This window comes from Aphelocoma coerulescens, unplaced genomic scaffold (genome assembly GCF_041296385.1).
Source record: "Aphelocoma coerulescens isolate FSJ_1873_10779 unplaced genomic scaffold, UR_Acoe_1.0 HiC_scaffold_143, whole genome shotgun sequence".
In the NCBI taxonomy this organism is placed as follows: domain Eukaryota; kingdom Metazoa; phylum Chordata; class Aves; order Passeriformes; family Corvidae; genus Aphelocoma; species Aphelocoma coerulescens.
In genome coordinates, this window is record NW_027183494.1 from 543,164 (window position 1) to 564,322 (window position 21,159).

Below are 21,159 nucleotides of genomic sequence, written 5' to 3' on the forward strand. Positions count from 1 at the left end.
CGAGCCCCCCCAGACCCCCCTGAGCCTCCCCAACCACCTCAACACCCCCAAATCCTCTCCTGACACCCCAACCCCCCCCAAAGCCCCCCCAGACCCCCCCAAATTCCCCCCAGCTCCTTCCTGACACCCCCAAACCCCTCCCCAGAGCCCCCCCCAAACCCTCCCTGAGCCCCCCCAATTCACCCCAAAGGGGTCAGGACCCCCCCAATTCACCCCAAAGGGGATCAGACCCCCCCAAATTCACCCCAGAGGGATCAAGACCCCCCCAATTCACCCCAAAAGGGTCAGGACCCCCCCAATTCACCCCAAAGGGGTCAGGGCCCCCCACAAATTCATCCCAAAGGGGTCAGGACCCCCCAAATTTACCCCAAAAGGGGTCAGGACCCCCCCAAATTTACCCCAAAAGGGTCAGGACCCCCCACAATTCACCCCAAAGGGATCAGGACCCCCTCTAATTCACCCCATGGGGGTCAGGACCCCCCCCAATTCACCCCAAAGGGAATCAGACCCCCCCCAAATTCACCCCAGAGGGGTCAAGACCCTCCCAGTTCACCCCAAAGGGGTCAAGACCCCCCCCAGATTATCCCTAAAGGGGTCAAGACCCCCCCAGTTGACCCCACGGTGGTCAGGACCCCCCCCATTTCACCCCATGGGGGTCAGGACCCCCCCAAATTCACCCCAAAGGAGTCAGGACCCCCCCAAATTCACCCCATGGGGGTCAGGACCCCCCCAATTCACCCCAAAGGAGTCAGGACCCCCCCAATTGACCCCAAAGGGGATTAGACCCCCCCAATTCACCCCATGGGGGTCAGGACCCCCCCCAATTCACCCCAAAGGGGATTAGACCCCCCCAATTCACCCCATGGGGGTCAGGACCCCCCCCAATTCACCCCAAAGGGATCAGACCCCCCCCAATTGACCCTAAAGGGAATTAGAACCCCCCCAATTCACCCCATAGGGGTCAGGACCCCCCCAATTCACCCCAGAGGGATCAAGACCCCCCCAATTCACTCCAAAGGGATCAGGACCCCCCCAAATTCACCTGAAAAAGGTCAGGACCCCCCCAATTCACCCCAAAGGGTCAGGACCCCTCCCAATTGACCCCAAAGGGATCAGGGCCCCCCCCCCAAATTCACCCCAAAGGGATCAGGACCCCCCCAATTCACCCCATGGGGGTCAGGACCCCCCCAATTCACCCCATGGGGGTCAGGACCCCCCCAATTCACCCCAAAGGGGATCAGACCCCCCCAATTCACCCCAGAGGGATCAAGACCCCCCCAATTCACCCCACAGTGGTCAGGACCCCCCCAATTGACCCCAAAGGGATCAGGGCCCCCCACAAATTCACCCCAAAGGGGTCAGGACCCCCCCAAATTCACCCCATGGGGGTCAGGATCCCCCAAATTTACCCCAAAAGGGGTCAGGACCCCCCCAAATTCACCTGAAAAGGGTCAGGACCCCCCCAATTCACCCCAAAGGGATCAGGACCCCCTCTAATTCACCCCATGGGGGTCAGGACCCCCCCCAATTCACCCCAAAGGGAATCAGACCCCCCCCAAATTCACCCCAGAGGGATCAAGACCCTCCCAGTTCACCCCAAAGGGGTCAAGACCCCCCCCAGATTATCCCTAAAGGGGTCAGGACCCCCCCAGTTGACCCCACGGTGGTCAGGACCCCCCCATTTCACCCCATGGGGGTCAGGACCCCCCCAAATTCACCCCAAAGGGGTCAAGACCCCCCCCAGATTATCCCTAAAGGGGTCAAGACCCCCCCAGTTGACCCCACGGTGGTCAGGACCCCCCCCATTTCACCCCATGGGGGTCAGGACCCCCCCAAATTCACCCCAAAGGAGTCAGGACCCCCCCAATTCACCCCAAAGGGGATTAGACACCCCCAATTCACCCCAAAAGGGTCAGGACCCCCCCCAATTCACCCCAAAGGGATCAGACCCCCCCCAATTGACCCTAAAGGGAATTAGAACCCCCCCAATTCACCCCATAGGGGTCAGGACCCCCCCAATTCACTCCAAAGGGATCAGGACCCCCCCAAATTCACCTGAAAAAGGTCAGGACCCCCCCAATTCACCCCAAAGGGTCAGGACCCCCCCCAATTGACCCCAAAGGGATCAGGGCCCCCCCCAAATTCACCCCAAAGGGATCAGGACCCCCCCAATTCACCCCATGGGGGTCAGGACCCCCCCAAATTCACCTGAAAAGGGTCAGGACCCCCCCAATTCACCCCAAAAGGGTCAGCACCCCCCCAAATTCACCCCAAAAGGGTCAGGACCCCCCCAAATTTACCCCAAAAGGGGTCAGGACCCCCCCAGTTCACCCCAAAAGGGGTCAGGACCCCCCCAGTTCACCCCAAAAGGGACCAGGACCCCCCAATTGGCCTCACCCCAAATGACCCCCCCCCCAATCCACCCCAGGGCCATCAGAACCCCCCCAAATCACTTTTGGAAGAGGGGGGGAGGTAGGGCAGACCCCCCCCAAAATTCAAACACATCAATTTGAATTTAAATTTGACCCCCCCCCAAAATTCACCTGAGACCCCCCCCCCAATTCACCTCAGCTTTCACCCCAAAAATGGACCCCCCCAATTTATCCCCCAATCCCAAAACCCCCCCATTTCACCTCAAATTTGACCCCCCCCCCCAAATTTTAATCACCTCCCCCCCCAATTCCCCTCGACCCCCTCCAGGTGAGAACCCCCCCCCCAAATTCACCTCAGTTCCCCCCCCCAGACCCCCCAAATTTCACCTCAAACCCCACCCCCCCCAGCCCAGACCCCCCCCACTTCACCTCACTTTTAACCCCCCCACCCCAAAATCGCCCCCAACAGCACCAGACCCCCCCCCAATTTCACCTCAGCTCTGACCCCCCCCAATTTCACCTCAGTCCTGACCCCCCCACCCCAATTTCACCTCAGCTCTGACCCCCCCACCCCAATTTCACCTCAGCTCTGACCCCCCCCCAATTTCACCTCAGTTCTGACCCTCCCCACCCCAATTTCACCTCAGCTCTGACCCCCCCCCAATTTCACCTCAGTTCTGACCCTCCCCACCCCAATTTCACCTCAGCTCTGACCCCCCCACCCCAATTTCACCTCAGCTCTGAGACCCCCCCAATTTCACCTCAGCTCTGACCCCCCCACCCCAATTTCACCTCAGCTCTGACCCCCCCCCAATTTCACCTCAGTTCTGACCCTCCCCACCCCAATTTCACCTCAGTCCCCCCCCCCCAACCCCAGACCCCCCCCAATTCCCCCTCAGGTCCCCCCCCCCCCAAAACCCCTCACTCTACCCCAGACCCCCCCTCCCCAAAATCCCCCTCAGCTTTAACCCCTCCCCCCTCCCCAAATCCCCCTCAATCCCCCTGACATCCCCCTCCCCCCCCCTCACCCCAACAAGGCCGGACCCCCCCCCCAATTTACCTCAGCTCTGCCCCTCCCCCACCCCCAGACCCCCCCCATCTCCCCTCAGCCCTCACGACCCCCCCCTCCCCCCCCACCCCTCAATTTTACCTCAGTTTCCCCCTCACGACCTCACCCCCCCCAATCCCCCTCACCCCCGACCCCCCCCACCCTAAACCCCCCCTTTTACCTCAGCCCCCCCCTCATTCCCCCTCTAACCCCCCTCCCCCACCCCAACCCCCCCCCTCATTCCCCTCACGCCAAACCCCCCCCCCTCCAAATCCCCCCTCAGCTTTAACCCCCCCCCCCCACCCAGGACCCCTCACGTCTCCCCCTCCCCACCGCGGACCCCCCCCCCCAATTCCCCTCAGCTGACACCCCCTCCCCCCTCAGACCCCCCCCCCCTTTCACTTCTCCCCTCACACCTCCCCCCCCCCCCCCTCTCTCTCTCTCTCTCTCTCTCTCCCTCAGGAGGCCGCGGCCCGGCCGCCCCGGCCGCGCTGTCCCCGCCGCTCCCCTGGCGGTACCTGCGGCGCTGCCGGTGCCGTTGTGTCCGCGGGGTGCCGGAGGGGTCCCGGCTGGTGCCGGGTGCGGGGGGGTCCCGGGGGTCCCGGGGGGGTCCCGGCCCGGCCCCGGCGCTGCGGCGGCTCCGCGGCTCCGGCCTCGCTCAAACAAAGGACCCGAGAGCCGCGCGCCCCGCCCGCCCCGGCCCCGCCCCCCGGCGGGAATGGACACGCCCCCCGCCCCTTGGCCACGCCCCCCGCCCCTTGGCCACGCCCCCCGCCCCTTGGCCACGCCCACCCGGGGCAAGCGCCGCCTCCTGATACGCCCACGGCGAGGCGAGGCCACGCCCACCGAGGGGAGGGGGGGAAGGGGTTGAGGCGCTGTTTGGCCACGCCCCCCCCGGCAGGGAATGGGAATGCCCATATATGGAGATGCCACGCCCACCGGCTCGCGACACGCCCCCCCCATCTCTCGGCGGGCGGGAGGGAGTGGGAGGGACTGGGAGGGAGTGGGATGGACTGGGATGGGACTGGGAGGGAGTGGGGCGGGATGGGATGGGACTGGGGTGGGATGGGATGGGACTGGGAGGGACTGGGAGGGACTGGGGGTGGGATGGGAGGGACTGGGGGGGACTGGGAGGGACTGGGAGGGACTGGGAGGGAGTGGGATGGACTGGGATGGACTGGGATGGGACTGGGGTGGGATGGGAAGGCACTGGGACAACACTGGGATGGACTGGGATGGACTGGGAGGGATTGGGAGGGACTGGGAGGGACTGGGAGGGACTGGGGTGCGATGGGAAGGCACTGGGACAGGACTGGGAGGGACTGGGGTGGACTGGGAGGGACTGGGAGGGACTGGGAGGGACTGGGATGGGACTGGGCTGGGACTGGGAGGGACTGGGATGGACTGGGAGGGACTGGAAGGGACTGGGAGGGAGTGGGATGGACTGGGATGGGACTGGGGTGGGATGGGAAGGCACTGGGGCGGTACTGGGATGCACTGGGAGGGACTGGGGTGGGATGGGAGGCAACTGGGACAGCACTGGGATGGACTGGGATGGACTGGGAGAGACTGGGAGGGACTGGGGTGGGATGGGAAGGCACTGGGGCGGTACTGGGACAGAACTGGGATGGACTGGGATGTACTGGGAGGGACTGGGAGGGACGGGGATGGGATGGGAAGGCACTGGGACAGCACTGGGATGGACTGGGAGGGACTGGGAGGGACTGGGATGGACTGGGAGGGACTGGGGTGGGATGGGAAGGCACTGGGGCGGTACTGGGGGGCACTGGGAGAGACTGGGGTGGGATGGGAGGCAACTGGGACAGCACTGGGATGGACTGCGAGGGACTGGGAGGGACTGGGGTGGGATGGGAAGGCACTGGGACAGCACTGGGATGGACTGGGATGGACTGGGGTGGGATGGGAGGGGAATGGGGGGATGGGGGTGGGATGGGAGGCAACTGGGATGGACTGGGGGGGGCACTGGGAGGGACTGGGGGGGACTGGGATGGACTGGGATGGACTGGGATGGACTGGGAGGGGACTGGGGTGGGATGGGAGGGGACTGGGAGGGACTAGGATGGACTAGGATGGACTGGGAGGGACTGGGAGGGGAATGGGGGGGACGGGGGTGGGATGGGAGGCAACTGGGATGGACTGGGGGGGGCACTGGAAGGGACTGGGGGGGACTGGGATGGACTGGGAGGGACGAGGGTGGGATGGGAAGGCACTGGGACAGCACTGGGATGGACTGGGAGGGACTGGGAGGGACTGGGAGGGACGGGGGTGGGATGGGAGGCAACTGGGATGGACTGGGGAGGCACTGGGAGGGACTGGGAGGGACTGGGAGGGACTGGGACGGACTGGGATGTACTGGGAGGGACTGGGAGGGACGGGGGTGGGATGGGAAGGCACTGGGGTGGTACTGGGGGACACTGAGATGGACTGGGGGGGACTGGGAGGGACTGGGAAGGGATGGGAAGGCACCGGGCCGGTACTGGGGCAGTACTGGGATGGACTGGGACAGCACTGGGATGGACTGGGATGGACTGGGAGGGACGGGGGTGGGATGGGAAGGCACTGGGGTGGTACTGGGGGGCACTGGGAGGGACTGGGAGGGACTGGGATGTACTGGGAGGGACTGGGAAGGACTGGGATGAGAGAGCACTGGGAGGCGCTGGGAGCTGGAAGCACTGGGACCAGTACAGAATCACACACTGGAATGTACTGGGACCAGTACAGGGCAGCACTGGGACTGGGAGGCACTAGGACCAGTATAGCCCAGTATGGGACCAGTATAACCCAGTACGGGACCAGTATAACCCAGTACGGGACCAGTACAGGGTGGCACTGGCACTGGGAGGCACTGGGACCAGTATAACCCAGTACTGGGACCAGTACAACCCAGTATGGGACCAGTATAACCCAGTATGGGGCCAGTATAACCCAATATGGGGCCAGTATAACCCAGTACAGGACCAGTATAACCCAGTATGGGACCAGTACAACCCAGTATGGGACCAGTATAACCCAGTACGGGACCAGCACAGGGCGGCACTGGGAGGCACTGGGACCAGTATCACCCAGTACAGGACCAGTACAAACCAGTACAGGACCAGTATAACCCAGTATGGGACCAGTACAACCCAGTATGGGACCAGTACAACCCAGTATGGGACCAGTATCATCCAGTACTGGGACCAGCACAACCCAGTACAGGACCAGTATAACCCAGTATGAGACCAGTATAACCCAGTACGGGAGCAGTATAAACCAGTACGGGACCAGTATAACCCAGTATGGGACCAGCATAACCCAGTAGGGGACCAGTATAGCCCAGTACGGGACCAGTACAGGGCGGCACTGGGAGGCACTGGGAGGCACTGGGACCAGTATAACCCAGTACGGGACCAGTACAACCCAGTATGGGACCAGTACAACCCAGTATGGGACCAGTATCATCCAGTACTGGGACCAGCACAACCCAGTACAGGACCAGTATAACCCAGTATGAGACCAGTATAACCCAGTACGGGACCAGTACAACCCAGTATGGGACCAGTACAACCCAGTATGGGACCAGTATCATCCAGTACTGGGACCAGCACAACCCAGTACAGGACCAGTATAACTCAGTATGAGACCAGTATAACCCAGTACGGGAGCAGTATAAACCAGTACGGGACCAGTATAACCCAGTATGGGACCAGCATAACCCAGTAGGGGACCAGTATAGCCCAGTACGGGACCAGTACAGGGTGGCACTGGGAGGCACTGGGAGGCACTGGGACCAGTATAACCCAGTACGGGACCAGTATAACCCAGTATGGGACCAGTATAACCCAGTACGGGACCAGTACAGGGCGGCACTGGAACTTGGAGGCACTGGGACCAGTATAACCCAGTACGGGACCAGTATAACCCAGTACGGGACCAGTACAGGCCGGCACTGGCACTGGGAGGCACTGGGACCAGTATAACCCAGTACAGGACCAGTATAACCCAGTATGGGACCACTATAACCCAGTACGGGACCAGTATAACCCAGTACTGGGACCAGTATAACCCAGTACGGGACCAGTATAACCCAGTACTGGGACCAGTACAACCCAATACGGGACCAGCATAGCCCAGTATGGGACCAGTATAACCCAGTACTGGGACCAGTATAACCCAGTACGGGACCAGTATAACCCAGTACTGGGACCAGTACAACCCAGTACTGGGACCAGTACAACCCAATACGGGACCAGCATAACCCAGTACGGGACCAGTATAACCCAGTACTGGGACCAGTATAACCCAGTATGGGACCAGCATAACCCAGTAGGGGACCAGTATAGCCCAGTATGGGACCAGTATAACCCAGTACAGGACCAGTACAGGGCGGCACTGGGAGGCACTGTGAGGCACTGGGACCAGTATAGCCCAGTACGGGACCAGCATAACCCAGTACGGGACCAGTATAACCCAGTACTGGGACCAGTACAGCCCAGTACGGGACCAGTATAACCCAGTATGGGACCAGTATCACCCAGTACTGGGACCAGCACAACCCAGTATGGGACCAGTATAACCCAGTATGGGACCAGTATAGCCCAGTACGGGACCAGTATAACCCAGTACGGGACCAGTACAGGGCGGCACTGGCACTGGGAGGCACTGGGACCAGTATAACCCACTACGGGACCAGTATAACCCAGTATGGGACCAGTATAACCCAGTATGGGGCCAGTATAACCCAGTACGGGACCAGTATAACCCAGTATGGGACCTGTACAGGGCGGCACTGGAACTGGGAGGCACTGGGACCAGTATAACCCAGTACGGGACCAGTATAACCCAGTATAGGACCAGTATAACCCAGTATGGGACCAGTACAGGGCGGCACTGGCACTGGGAGGCACTGGGACCAGTATAACCCAGTATGGGACCAGTATAACCCAATATAGGACCAGTATAACCCAGTATGGGACCAGTACAACCCAGTATTGGACCTGTACAGGGTGGCACTGGCACTGGGAGGCACTGGGACCAGTATAACCCAGTACGGGACCAGTATAACCCAGTATGGGACCAGTACAGGCCGGCACTGGCACTGGGAGGCACTGGGACCAGTATAACCCAGTACGGGACCAGTATAACCCAGTACGGGACCAGTATAACCCAGTATGGGGCCAGTATAACCCAGTACGGGACCAGTATAACCCAGTACGGGACCAGTACAGGCCGGCACTGGCACTGGGAGGCACTGGGACCAGTATAACCCAGTACGGGACCAGTACAGGCCGGCACTGGCACTGGGAGGCACTGGGACCAGTATAACCCAGTACAGGACCAGTATAACCCAGTACGGGACCAGTATAACCCAGTACCGGGACCAGTACAACCCAGTACCGGACCAGTACAACCCAGTACGGGACCAGCATAACCCAGTACGGGACCAGTATAACCCAGTACTGGGACCAGTACAGCCCAGTACGGGACCAGTATAACCCAGTACGGGACCAGTACAACCCAGTACCGGACCAGTACAACCCAGTACCGGACCAGTATCACCCAGCGCTGGCCCTGGGATACCCTGGAACCAGCAGGGGGCGCCCTGCCACGCCGAGGGGCGGGGCCACGCTTGCCCCCCCCCCCCCCGCGCTCCAGCCAATAGCAGCGCCCCCCTCCCACCGCCAGCCAATCGGAGCGCGGCGGCTCCTCCCAAGCCCCGCCCCGCGCTCCCCCCTCCCCTCGGGCAGCGCGCGGGACCGCACGTGCCCAGCGGGGGGCGTGGCCTCGCCGCCCCTGGCCCCGCCCCCTTCGCTCTGGCCCCGCCCCCTCGCTCTGGCCCCGCCCCCTCGCTCTGGCCCCGCCCCCTCGCTCTGGCCCCGCCCCCGGGGAGGCCGCAGCCGGGGTGGGGGAGGGGCGCGGGGGGGGCGGTTTTGAGCGCGGTGTCCCCGCGTGCCCCCGGGGGGGGGGGGAGGGGCCCCTCAGGAATTTGGGGGTTTTTGGGGAGGAAAATTTGGGGGTTTTGTGAGGGAATGTGGGGGGTTTGTGAGGGAATTTGGGGGTTTTGTGAGGAAAATTGGGGTTTCTGTGAGGAAATTTGGGGTTTCTGTGAGGAAATTTGGGGTTTGAGTGAGGAAATTTGGGGGTTTTGTGAGGGATTTTTTGGGTTTGGGGAGGAAATTTGGGGTTTTTGTGAGGAAATTTGGGGTTTCTGTGAGGAAATTTGGGGGTTTTGGGAGGAAATTTGGGGTTTTTATGGGGAAATTTTGGGGTTTTGTGAAGAAATTTGGGGGGTTTGTGTGGGAATTTGGGGTTTCTTGAGGAAATTTGGGGGTTTTGTGAGGAAATTTTGGATTTGTGAGGAAAATTTGGGGGTTTTTAGAGGAAATTTGGGGGTTTTGTGAGGAAATTTGGGGGTTTTGTGAGGAAATTTGGGGGTTTTGTGAGGAAAATTGGGGTTTCTGTGAGGAAATTTGGGGTTTTTGTGAGGAAATTTGGGGTTTTGTGAGGGAATTTGGGGGTTTTGGGAGGAAAATGGGGGTTTTTAAAGGAAATTTCGGAGTTTTGTGAGGAAATTTGGGGTTTTAATGGGGAAATTTGGGGGTTTTGTGGGGAAATTTGGGGTTTTAATGGGGAAATTTGGGGTTTTAATGGGGAAATTTGGGGTTTTTGTGAGGAAATTTGGGGTTTGAGTGAGGAAATTTGGGGGTTTTGGGAGGAAATTTGGGGGTTTGTGTGAGGAAATTTGGGGTTTGAGTGAGGAAATTTGGGGTTTGTGTGAGGAAATTTGGGGTTTTGTGAGGGAATTTGGGGTTTGTGTGAGGAAATTTGGGGTTTTGTGAGGGAATTTGGGGGTTTTGGGAGGAAATTTGGGGTTTTTAAAGGAAATTTCGGAGTTTTGTGAGGAAATTTGGGGTTTGAGTGAGGGATTTTTTGGGTTTGGGGAGGAAATTTGGGGGTTTTGTGAGGAAATTTGGGGTTTTAATGGGGAAATTTGGGGGTTTTGTGAGGAAATTTGGGGTTTGAGTGAGGAAATTTGGGGGTTTTGTGAGGAAATGTGGGATTTTTGTGAGGAAATTGGGGTTTGTGTGAGGAAGTTTGGGGTTTTGTGAGGGAATTTGGGGTTTCTGTGAGGAAAATTGGGGGTTTTGGGAGGGAATTTGGGGTTTTTGTGAGGAAATTTGGGGTTTTGTGAGGGAATTTGGGGTTTCTGTGAGGAAAATTGGGGGTTTTGGGAGGGAATTTGGGGTTTTATGGGGAAATCTGGGGTTTCTGTGAGGAAATTTGGGATTTTTAGAGGAAATTTGGGGTTTTTTGAGGAAATTTGGGGTTTGCACGAGGGTCACGTGACCCTTTGCACGAGGACCCCCCCCGGGGCTTGGGGGGGGGGGAGTCACGAGGTCACGTGGCCCCCGCGTGCGCTTCCCCCCCCACACCCCACGTGACCCCCCTCAGCAACAACGGCCGAGCCGCGCTCTGATTGGCCGGCGCCTCCGTGACGTCACGGCAGGGCGCGCCGGCCCGTTGCCATGGCAACAGCGGGAGCTGAAGGGGGGGGGAGGTGGAGGCCTCGGAAAGGGGGATTTGGACCCAAAAAAAATGACAAAAAACGGCCCCAAAATGGGGGCGGGGCACCGCAAAGAGAGCTTTTGATTCTCAAACTCCGAATCTGACCCTAAAAATGACGATTTTCGACCTAAAAATGAGGGGTTTGGTCCTAAAACCAGAGAGTTTGGCCTTAAAATCGAGGGGTTTGCCTCCCAAAAAGGAGGGGTTTGGGCCTAAAACCGGCGGGTTGCGCCTAAAAATGGGGTGTTTGACCTTGAAAATGAGGTTTTTCTACCCCCAAAAGAGCAGGAATGGGCGTTAAAATGAGGATTTCTGAGCTCAAAAGGAGCTTTTGGCCCAAAAACGAGGGATTTGTGCTAAAACAGGGGCTAAAAATGAGTGTTTTTAACTTTAGGAGAAGGATTGGACCCTAAACTTGTGCCTCGAGCCAAAAGTGAGGCTTTCGACCCTAAAAAGGGGCTTTAGGCACCAAAAACGGGGTCTGAAATACTAAAAATGAAATTTTTTTGTCCCAAAAATGAGGTTTTAACCCTCAAAACGAAGCTTTGGTCCTAAACCGGCGGCTTTTGGCCCGAAAATTCGGGCTCGAACCCTCAAACTGCGCATTCCTACCCAAAAAGAGAAGGAAAATGAACCCTAAAAATGAGGGGTTTAACCCCAAAATGGGAATTTGGGTCCTACGAGTGAAGAGGCTGCAAAACGGCCTCAAAAATGCCATTTCAGGCCCCGAAATTCCGATTTTTGGGGCCCAAACGAGGGATTTCAAGCCCCAAACCGGAGGTTTGCTCATTAAAAGGGGGGTTCAGGCCTCCAGAAGGAGGAAAAACGCAGCTTCGGAGCGGAAATTGAAGTTTTTAACCCCAGAAACGTGGGTTTGGACCCTGAAAGAGGGCTTTGAACCCCAAAAAATGCAGGTTTTGGTTCAAAAATGGGGATTTTTGGTGCCTTAGAATTGAAGCTCTGGCGGATAAAAGTTAAACGCGGAGCTTCGAAGGCGTCGCAGGAATTGCGGATTTCACCCCAAAACGGGGCTTTTTCTCGAATGAAGGCTCGGGGGGGTCCAAAAAGAGGCATCGGGGCGCTAAAAATGACTTTTTTCCCCCCAAAAAGGAGGATTTGGGACCCTAAAATCGACCCTAAAATCGAGGCTCGGGCCTGGAGAATTCGGCCCCCAAAACCACGGGGTTGGAGCCCAAAATGAGGAGGCCGGGAAGGGGAAATTCCGGCTTTTTTTGGGGGGAAAAAAGAGGATTTTGGGGCTTCAAGGTGGGGGGGGGGGGGGTGACACGAGTGACACCTGGCACGTGACCCCTCCCCTCCCCCCACCTCCAGCCCCTCCCCCACTTCCGGGAAGGGAGGGGGCGCACCAGCAGCCGGCAGGGGGCGCCACACCCAGGTCTCCAAGGCAACGCCCTCCAGGGGGCGCCAAACACCCCCCTCCCCCAAGCCCCGCCCACCCCGCGTTTGATTGACAGGAAGGGGGCGGAGCCTTTGCACACAACGCTCTAATCAGCAGCGGGAGCACGCGCAGGCCACGCCCACCCCCCCGCAGGGCGTCACGCAGGAAGTCCCGCCTCCCCCGTCGCCGTGACGTCACTTCCGGCACGTCGGGACGGCGGCCGCCATGTTGCTGTGAGAGGGGGGGAAAAAAGCCCCGCCCCTTTGCCTTTTGGGGGCGTGGCCAAAGAGCTCCACCACGCCCCCCAGGGGTGGGCGGGGCTTATGGGTGGCCAATGGGAGCGCAGCAATTCCGAGCCCCGCCCCTTTTCCCGGGGGTGACGCCTCAAAGCCGCTGAAGCTCCGCCCCCCCGGGTGAGACCACGCCCACCCCGGAGGCCACGCCCACCAAACAGGCCACGCCCCTCCCACGTGCCGGGACACGTGGCTCAGGCCACGCCCCTTGGGAGGGCCCCGCCCCCTCCGGGCCACGCCCCCCGGCCAAGCCCCACCCCTTGCTGAGGCCCCGCCCACCGGCTCCCGGCGTTCTCCCCCCCCTCCCCCCCCCCCGCGGATTCATTTTGGGGCAAATTCCTCCCTTTTTTGGGCTCCTTCACCCGCTTCGCCCCGAGGGGGGCGGGGCTTCAGGGCGGGGCGTGTCCTTCTGGGGTTTTTTTTTTTGGGGGGGGGGGGTTCTCCCCTTTTTTTGGGGTCCCGCCCCTCCCCCCCCCTCCCCACCCCATCCTCATACCTTGTAGTAGGCGGGGGGAGGGGCGGCGGGGGGGAGGGGCAGCTCGCGCAGGGGGTGGGCGGGGCCGTGGGGGCGGGGCCGGGCTCCCCCCGCCCCTCCCCCACCCCGCGGGGTTTTGGGGGGTCTCCGGGGGCGCCGCCGCCACCACCACAGGGCCCCCCCCGCCCCCACCAGCGCCAGCAGCGCCGCCCCTCCCCCCGCGCCCCCCAGCACCGCCCCCCCCCGCGCGGGGGGCGGGCCCGGCCCGGGCGGGCTCGTCTGATTGGCTGAGTCTGGGTGGGGGGGGGAGGGGATGGCGGAGGGGGGGTCAGGGGGGAGGGCTCAGGTGGGCAAAGCCCCCCCCCCCCTCCCCCCTTGCCCCTCCCCCCACCTTTACCTGTCCCGTCCTGGTCCAGCGGCGGCTCCGCGCCGGGGCCTGGGGGGGGGGGGGGAGGGGAGGGTGAGGGGTGGGGTGGGGGAGGGGTGGGGGCGGGGTGGGGGAGGGGAGGGGTCACTCACGCTGTCCCACGCGCAGGGTGACCCTCATGGCCCGGGTCAGGCAGGCCCCGCCCTGGCGATTCTCCAGCCCCTCGGGGGTCCCGTCCGAGGTGGCTGCGGAAGGGGGGGGGGGGAAGGAGGGGGCCGTGACGTCATTCGGTGACGTCATCGCCTCCCCCGTGACGTCAGGGCTTCCCCATGACACCCCCGCCGCGTCAGGCGCCGATGCCGTCACAGTGACGTCACTCCCGTCCTATCCCGCTGTCGCCTCCCCACGGCATCACCCCGCTGCCGATGACATCACCACCGCGGTGACGTCACGCCGAAACGCCCTCATGACGTCACCAGGGACCACCCGCGACGACAACACCCACCCCCAACCCCCCCCCCCCCCCCATTTCCACCTCCCCACCCCCATCACCCCCCATCCCCCCCCCCCCGGCCCCTCTCCCCCCCCCCATGACGTCACCGCCCTCCCCGCCCCGCCCCCCGGCGGCGCTGACGTCACGGCTCACTGATGATGTAATAGTCGTGCTGGCGGCGGAACTCGTGTCCCCAGAGGTTGGGGCTGAACTCCTGGAACTTGATGGTGAAGCGCACGTCGCGCTGGGGGCGGTCGCAGGTGAGCAGCAGGGTGGGGGCGGGGGGCACCTGGCAGCGCCGCGCCTGCGCCCCCCCCCACCAGGTACAGCTTGTAGTACTCGTAGGCCGCGCCCCCCGGGCACACCAGGTCCAGGCGGTCGCCGATCTGAGGGTACAGCACGTAGCCACCGGCCGCCAGGAAACTGCCAGGGGGGTGACGGTGTCACGGGGTGTGTGTGACAGTGGGGGTGTGTGTGTGTGACACTGGGTGTGTGTGTGTGTGTGACACTGGGGGGGTGTGTGTGTGTGACACTGTGTGTGTGTGTGACACTGGGTGTGTGTGACACTGGGTGTGTGTGACACTGGGTGCGTGACACTGTGTGTGTGTGTGTGTGACATTGTGTGTGTGTGAAACTGTGTGTGTGTGTGTGACACTGTGTGTGTGACTGTGTGACACTGGGTGTGTGTGTGACATTGTGTGTGTGTGAAACTGTGTGTGTGTGTGACACTGTGTGCGTGACACTGGGTGTGTGACACTGAGGGTACAGCACGTAGCCACCGGCCGCCAGGAAACTGCCAGGGGGGTGACGGTGTCACGGGGTGTGTGTGACAGTGGGGGTGTGTGTGTGTGTGACACTGGGGGGGTGTGTGACACTGGGTGTGTGACACTGGGTGTGTGTGTGTGTGTGTGACAGTGTGTGTGTGTGTGACACTGGGTGTGTGTGACACTGTGTGTGTGTGACACTGGGTGTGTGTGACACGGGGTGTGTGACACTGGGTGTGTGTGACACTGGGTGTGTGACACTGAGGGTACAGCACGTAGCCACCGGCCGCCAGGAAACTGCGAGGGGTGTGACGGTGTGTGACACTGTGTGTGTGTGTGTGTGACACTGTGTGTGTGTGTGACAGTGTGTGTGTGTGACAGTGTGTGTGTGTGTGTGACACTGGGTGTGTGTGTGACACTGGGTGTGTGACACTGTGTGTGTGTGTGACACTGGGTGTGTGTGTGACACTGGGTGTGTGACACTGTGTGTGTGTGACACTGTGTGTGTGTGACACTGTGTGTGTGACACTGTGTGTGTGTGTGTGTGACAGTGTGTGTGTGACACTGTGTGTGTGTGTGTGACAGTGTGTGTGTGTGTGACACTGGGTGTGTGACACTGTGTCTGTGTGTGACACTGTGTGTGTGACACTGTGTGTGTGACACTGTGTGTGTGTGTGACACTGTGTGTGTGTGACACTGTGTGTGTGTGTGACACTGTGTGTGTGTGACACTGGGTGTGTGTGTGTGTGACACTGGGTGTGTGACACTGGGTGTGTGTGACACTGTGTGTGACTGTGTGTGTGTGACACTGGGTGTGTGTGTGACACTGGGTGTGTGACACTGAGGGTACAGCACGTAGCCACCGGCCGCCAGGAAACTGCGAGGGGTGTGACGGTGTGTGACACTGTGTGTGTGTGTGTGTGACAGTGTGTGTGTGTGACAGTGTGTGTGTGTGTGTGACAGTGTGTGTGTGTGTGTGTGTGACACTGGGTGTGTGACACTGGGTGTGTGTGACACTGTGTGTGTGTGTGTGTGACAGTGTGTGTGTGTGTGACACTGTGTGTGTGACACTGTGTGTGTGTGACACTGTGTGTGTGTGTGACAGTGTGTGTGTGACACTGTGTGTGTGTGTGTGACACTGGGTGTGTGTGTGACACTGGGTGTGTGACACTGTGTGTGTGTGTGACACTGTGTGTGTGTGTGACAGTGTGTGTGTGTGTGTGACACTGGGTGTGTGTGTGTGTGTGACACTGGGTGTGTGTGTGTGACACTGGGTGTGTGACACTGTGTGTGTGTGACACGGTGTGTGTGTGACACGGTGTGTGTGTGACACTGTGTGTGTGTGACACTGTGTGTGTGACACTGTGTGTGTGTGTGTGTGACAGTGTGTGTGTGACACTGTGTGTGTGTGTGTGTGACACTGTGTGTGTGTGTGTGACAGTGTGTGTGTGTGTGACACTGGGTGTGTGACACTGTGTGTGTGTGTGACACTGTGTGTGTGTGACACTGGGTGTGTGTGTGACAGTGTGTGTGTGTGACACTGGGTGTGTGTGTGTGACAGTGTGTCTGTGTGTGACACTGTGTGTGTGACACTGTGTGTGTGTGTGACACTGTGTGTGTGTGACACTGGGTGTGTGTGTGACAGTGTGTGTGTGTGTGTGACACTGGGTGTGTGACACTGTGTGTGTGACACTGCGTGTGTGTGTGTGACACACAGGGATGTGTGACACTGTGTGTGTGTGTGTGACACACGGGGATGTGTGACACTGTGTGTGTGACTGTGTGTGTGACACTGTGTGTGTGTGTGTGTGACACACGGGGATGTGTGACACTGTCCCAGGCTGGGTGACACAGCGGGGGTGACACAGTGACGCGTCGACACAGCAGGGACGTGTGACACCATCACCACGACAGGAGTGACACCGTGTGACACCGCAGGAGGGTGACACAGTACCAGACTTGGGGACACGGTGACACCCCCGTCAGGCACCCCGGCTCCCCCCCGCGGGGTTGGGCAGCCGTTGTTGTCACCGTGGCAACGGCGCCGCTGCGCCTCCCCCACCCGCTCTGTGGGGGGCCGGGGGGGGGGGGAGGGGACGCAGCAGGGGGGACCCGGGGCCAGGGGCACCCAAGGGGGGGAGAGCGTCTGGCTGTGGCTGTCACCGTGTGATTGTCACCCTGTGATTGCCACCGTGTGCCTGTCACCAGGTGATTGTCACCCTGTGGCTGTCACCGTGTGATTGTCACCCTGTGATTGTCACTGTGTGCCTGTCACCAGGTGATTGTCACCATGTGCCTGTCACTCTGTGGTTGTGGCTGTGACCCTGTGATTGTCACCCTGTGATTGTCACTCTGTGATTGTCACCGTGTGGCTCTGGCTGTCACCCTGTGATTGTCACCCTGCGATTGTCACTCTGCGATTGTCACTGTGTGCCTGTCACCATGTGATTGTCACCATGTGGCTGTCACCGTGTGATTGTCACCGTGTGATTGTCACCCTGTGATTGTCACCATGTGGCTGTCACCGTGTGGCTGTCACCGTGTGATTGTCACCCTGTGATTGTCACCCTGTGATTGTCACCGTGTGGCTCTGGCTGTCACCCTGCAATTGTCACCCTGTGATTGTCACCCTGTGATTGTCACCGTGTGGCTGTCACCATCACACACCCCGGGTGTCACCCAGTGCCGCCTCCCCGTGACGGTGCCACAGCCGCTCAGTGTGTCACCCACCCCCGCCGTGTCACCCTCACTGTGACAGCGTCACGCTCAGTGTCACACACAGCCATGCTGTTACAGTGTCACCCTCATGGTGTCACCCGGTGTCACCCACAGTGTCACCCACACAGCCACGGTGTCACGGTGTCACCCTCACGGTGTCACCCTCACTGTGTCACCCACAGTGTCACCCACACAGCCACGGTGTCACAGTGTCACCCACACAGCCGCGGTGTCACGGTGTCACCCTCACAGTGTCACCCTCACGGTGTCACCCACAGAGCCATGGTGTCATGGTGTCACCCACAGTGTCACCCACACAGCTGCCGTGTCACAGTGCCACCCTCACGGTGTCACCCTCATGGTGTCACCCACAGTGTCACCCACACAGCCACAGTGTCACTGTGTCACCTTCACGGTGTCACCCGGTGTCACCCACAGTGTCACCCACACAGCTGCAGTGTCACAGTGTCACCCTCACGGTGTCACCCTCATGGTGTCACCCACAGTGTCACCCACACGGTGTCACCCACAGTGTCACCCACAGAGCCACGGTGTCACAGTGCCACCCTCACGGTGTCACCCACAGTGTCACCCACACAGCCGCGGTGTCACGGTGTCACCCTCACAGTGTCACCCTCACGGTGTCACCCACAGAGCCATGGTGTCATGGTGTCACCCACAGTGTCACCCACACAGCTGCAGTGTCACAGTGCCACCCTCACGGTGTCACCCGGTGTCACCCACAGTGTCCCACACACAGCCACAGTGTCACCCTCACGGTGTCACCCACAGTGTCACCCACACAGCCACAGTGTCACTGTGTCACCCTCACGGTGTCACCCGGTGTCACCCACAGTGTCACCCACACAGCCATGGTGTGATGGTGTCACCCTCACGGTGTCACCCACACAGCTGCAGTGTCACTGTGTCACCCTCACGGTGTCACCCTCATGGTGTCACCCACAGTGTCACCCACACAGCCGCGGTGTCACGGTGTCACCCTCACAGTGTCACCCTCACGGTGTCACCCACAGTGTCACCCACAGAGCCATGGTGTCATGGTGTCACCCACAGTGTCACCCACACAGCTGCAGTGTCACGGTGTCACCCTCACGGTGTCACCCACAGTGTCCCACACACAGCCACAGTGTCACCCTCACGGTGTCACCTACAGTGTCACCCACACAGCCACGGTGTCACTGTGTCACCCTCACGGTGTCACCTGGTGTTACCCACAGTGTCACCCACACAGCCGTGGTGTCACGGTGTCACCCACAGTGTCACCCACACAGCCACAGTGTCACTGTGTCACCCTCACGGTGTCACCCGGTGTCACCCACAGTGTCCCACACACAGCCACGGTGTCACCCTCACGGTGTCACCCAGTGTCACACACGGCTCTGTCGTGTCACCCCTGCAGTGTCACCTCTCAGAGTGTCACCCGCTGTCACCCCTCCTCCCGGTGTCCCTCCCCCCACGTGTCACCCCCACCCTCCCGGTGTCACCCACACACCAACAGCGTCAGCGTCACACCCGGTGTCACCCACACACCAACAGCGTCACACCCGGTGTCACACACGCACGCACCGGTGTCACCCCCGTGTCCCCATCCCCCAGTGTGGCCCGGGGGGGGGGGTGACAACACCCCCAACACCCCCCAAGACCCCCTCAGAGCCCCCCCCGACTCCCTCCAGACCCCCCCAAAAGCCCCCCCGGACCCCCCCAAACCCCCGGGGTCCCCCCGGGTCCCCTCTGCCCCCAGGACCCCCCCCCACCCTCTCAAGACTCCCCCGACCCCCCCCCTCCCCTCAGCCCCCCCTGAACCCCCCAGACCCCCCCAGATCCCTCAAGACCCCCCCAGAACCCCCCAGATCCCTCAAGACCCCCCCCCAGAACTCCCCAATCCCCTCGAGACCCCCGGTTCCTCAAGACCCCCCAGACCCCCCCGTCAGACCCCCCAACCCCCTCAGCCCCCCAAGACCCCCCACTCCCTCCCAACCCCCCGGACCCCCAAAATCCCTTCCCCTCCAGACCCCCCCAACCCCTCCCCCACACCCCCTGCTCCCCCAAGCCCTGCGAACCCCCAAATCCCCTCAAGACCCCCCGAGACCCCCTCAGCCCCCTGGGTCCCCCCAAGACCCCCCGCTCCCTCCCAACCCCCCGGACCCCCAACTCCCCTTCTCCCCCAGACACCCCCCAACCCCCCTCAGCCCCCCCAGACCCCCCACTCCCCCCAACCCCCTCGACCCCCTGCTCCCCCCCAGCCCTGCGAACCCCCAAATTTCCTCAAGACCCCCTCAATCCCCTCCCCCCCCAACTCCCCTTCTCCCCCAGACCCTCCCCCCGACCCCCTCAGCCCCCCCAAGACCCCCCGCTCCTCCCCAACTCTCCTTCTCCCGCAGAACCCCTGCTCCCCCCAGCGCCCCCAACCCCCTCAGCCCCCCCAAGACCCCCCACTCCCCCCCAACCCCTCCAAGACCCCCCAGAACCCCGCTCCCCCAACCCCCCCACTCCCCCCCAACCCCCTCAGCCCCCCCAAGACCCCCCACTCCCCCCCAACCGCCTCAGCCCCCAAGACCCCCGGCTCCCCCCAGCCCCTCCAAGAACCCCCAGACCCCCCGCTCCCCTCAGCCCCCCAAGACCCCCCACTCCCCCCGACCCCCTCAGGCCCCCCACTCCTCCCCAACTCCTCTTCTCCCCCAGACCCCCCGCTCCCCCCCAACCCCCTCAGCCCCCCCAAGACCCCCGGCTCTCCCCAGTCCCCCCAAGACTCCCCCAAGACCCCCCGCTTTCCCCCAACCCCCTAAGCCCCCCCAAGACCCCCCGCTCCCCCCAGCCCCCCCAGCCCCCCTCAGCCCCCCCACTCCCCCCTCCCCGGCCCCCCCCCCGCGCTCACCGCCGGTTCCCCGTGTGCCAGACCACCGGCTCCAGGCTCAGCCCCGCGGCCCCCGCGCCCAGCACGGCCACGAGCAGCGCCGCCGCCCTTCCCGCCATCGCCCCCCAGCCCCCGGGGGCTGCAGACCCCGGCCCCGGCCCCGGGCAGCGGCGGGACCCCCGCCCGCACTCCCGGCCCCGACCCCCGGCCCGGCCCGGACTCGAACCCGGGTCCCCGCGGGGCCGCCCCGGCTGCGACCGCGACGGCTGCGGGGGGGGGGGGCGGGGCTTGGGAGGGGCGTGGCCACGGAGGGGGGCGTGGCTTGGAGAGGAGGGGGCGTGGTCACCGGTGGGTGGGGTGGTCGGGGGGCGTGGCCACGGGTGGGTGTGGTCGTGGTTGGGAATAGGAATGGGCGTGGCTTGGAGTTTAAAAGGGGGCGTGGTCTGTGGTGGGCGTGGCCTTTGGAGGGCGTGGCAGTCAAGGGGGCGTGGCCTGGAGTCAATTAACGGGCTAAAAGAGGGCGTGGCCACCAGGAGGGGGCGTGGCCACCGTTACCCCCCACCACCTGACCAAGGGGGTGGGCGTGGTCACCGCGATGGACGTGGCCACAGGAAAGGGGGCGTGGCCCCAGGAAAGGGGGCGTGGCCAGCAGCAGCACCCCACCGCGGCCACGGTGACGTCACACCCCGCCGTTGCCATGGCGACGGTGAAGCTGCTTAGGAACAGACCCCGCCCCCTTTTTTTGGGTGGGGGGGGTCGCTCTTAAAGGGGCAACGCCGGAATTGGAGG

At 61.8% G+C, this 21,159-nt stretch overlaps 1 protein-coding gene across 1 annotated transcript; it reads right to left on the minus strand.

Moving 5' to 3' along the window:
• Window positions 1-13,168: 13,168 nt before the first annotated feature.
• Window positions 13,169-20,489, minus strand: LOC138100822 (ephrin-B3-like). The gene is given in 6 exon segments (XM_068998686.1): window positions 13,169-13,440; window positions 13,545-13,589; window positions 13,673-13,765; window positions 14,167-14,329; window positions 14,331-14,436; window positions 20,392-20,489. Coding segments are annotated over 6 exon segments (777 nt in total).
• Window positions 20,490-21,159: the final 670 nt, after the last annotated feature.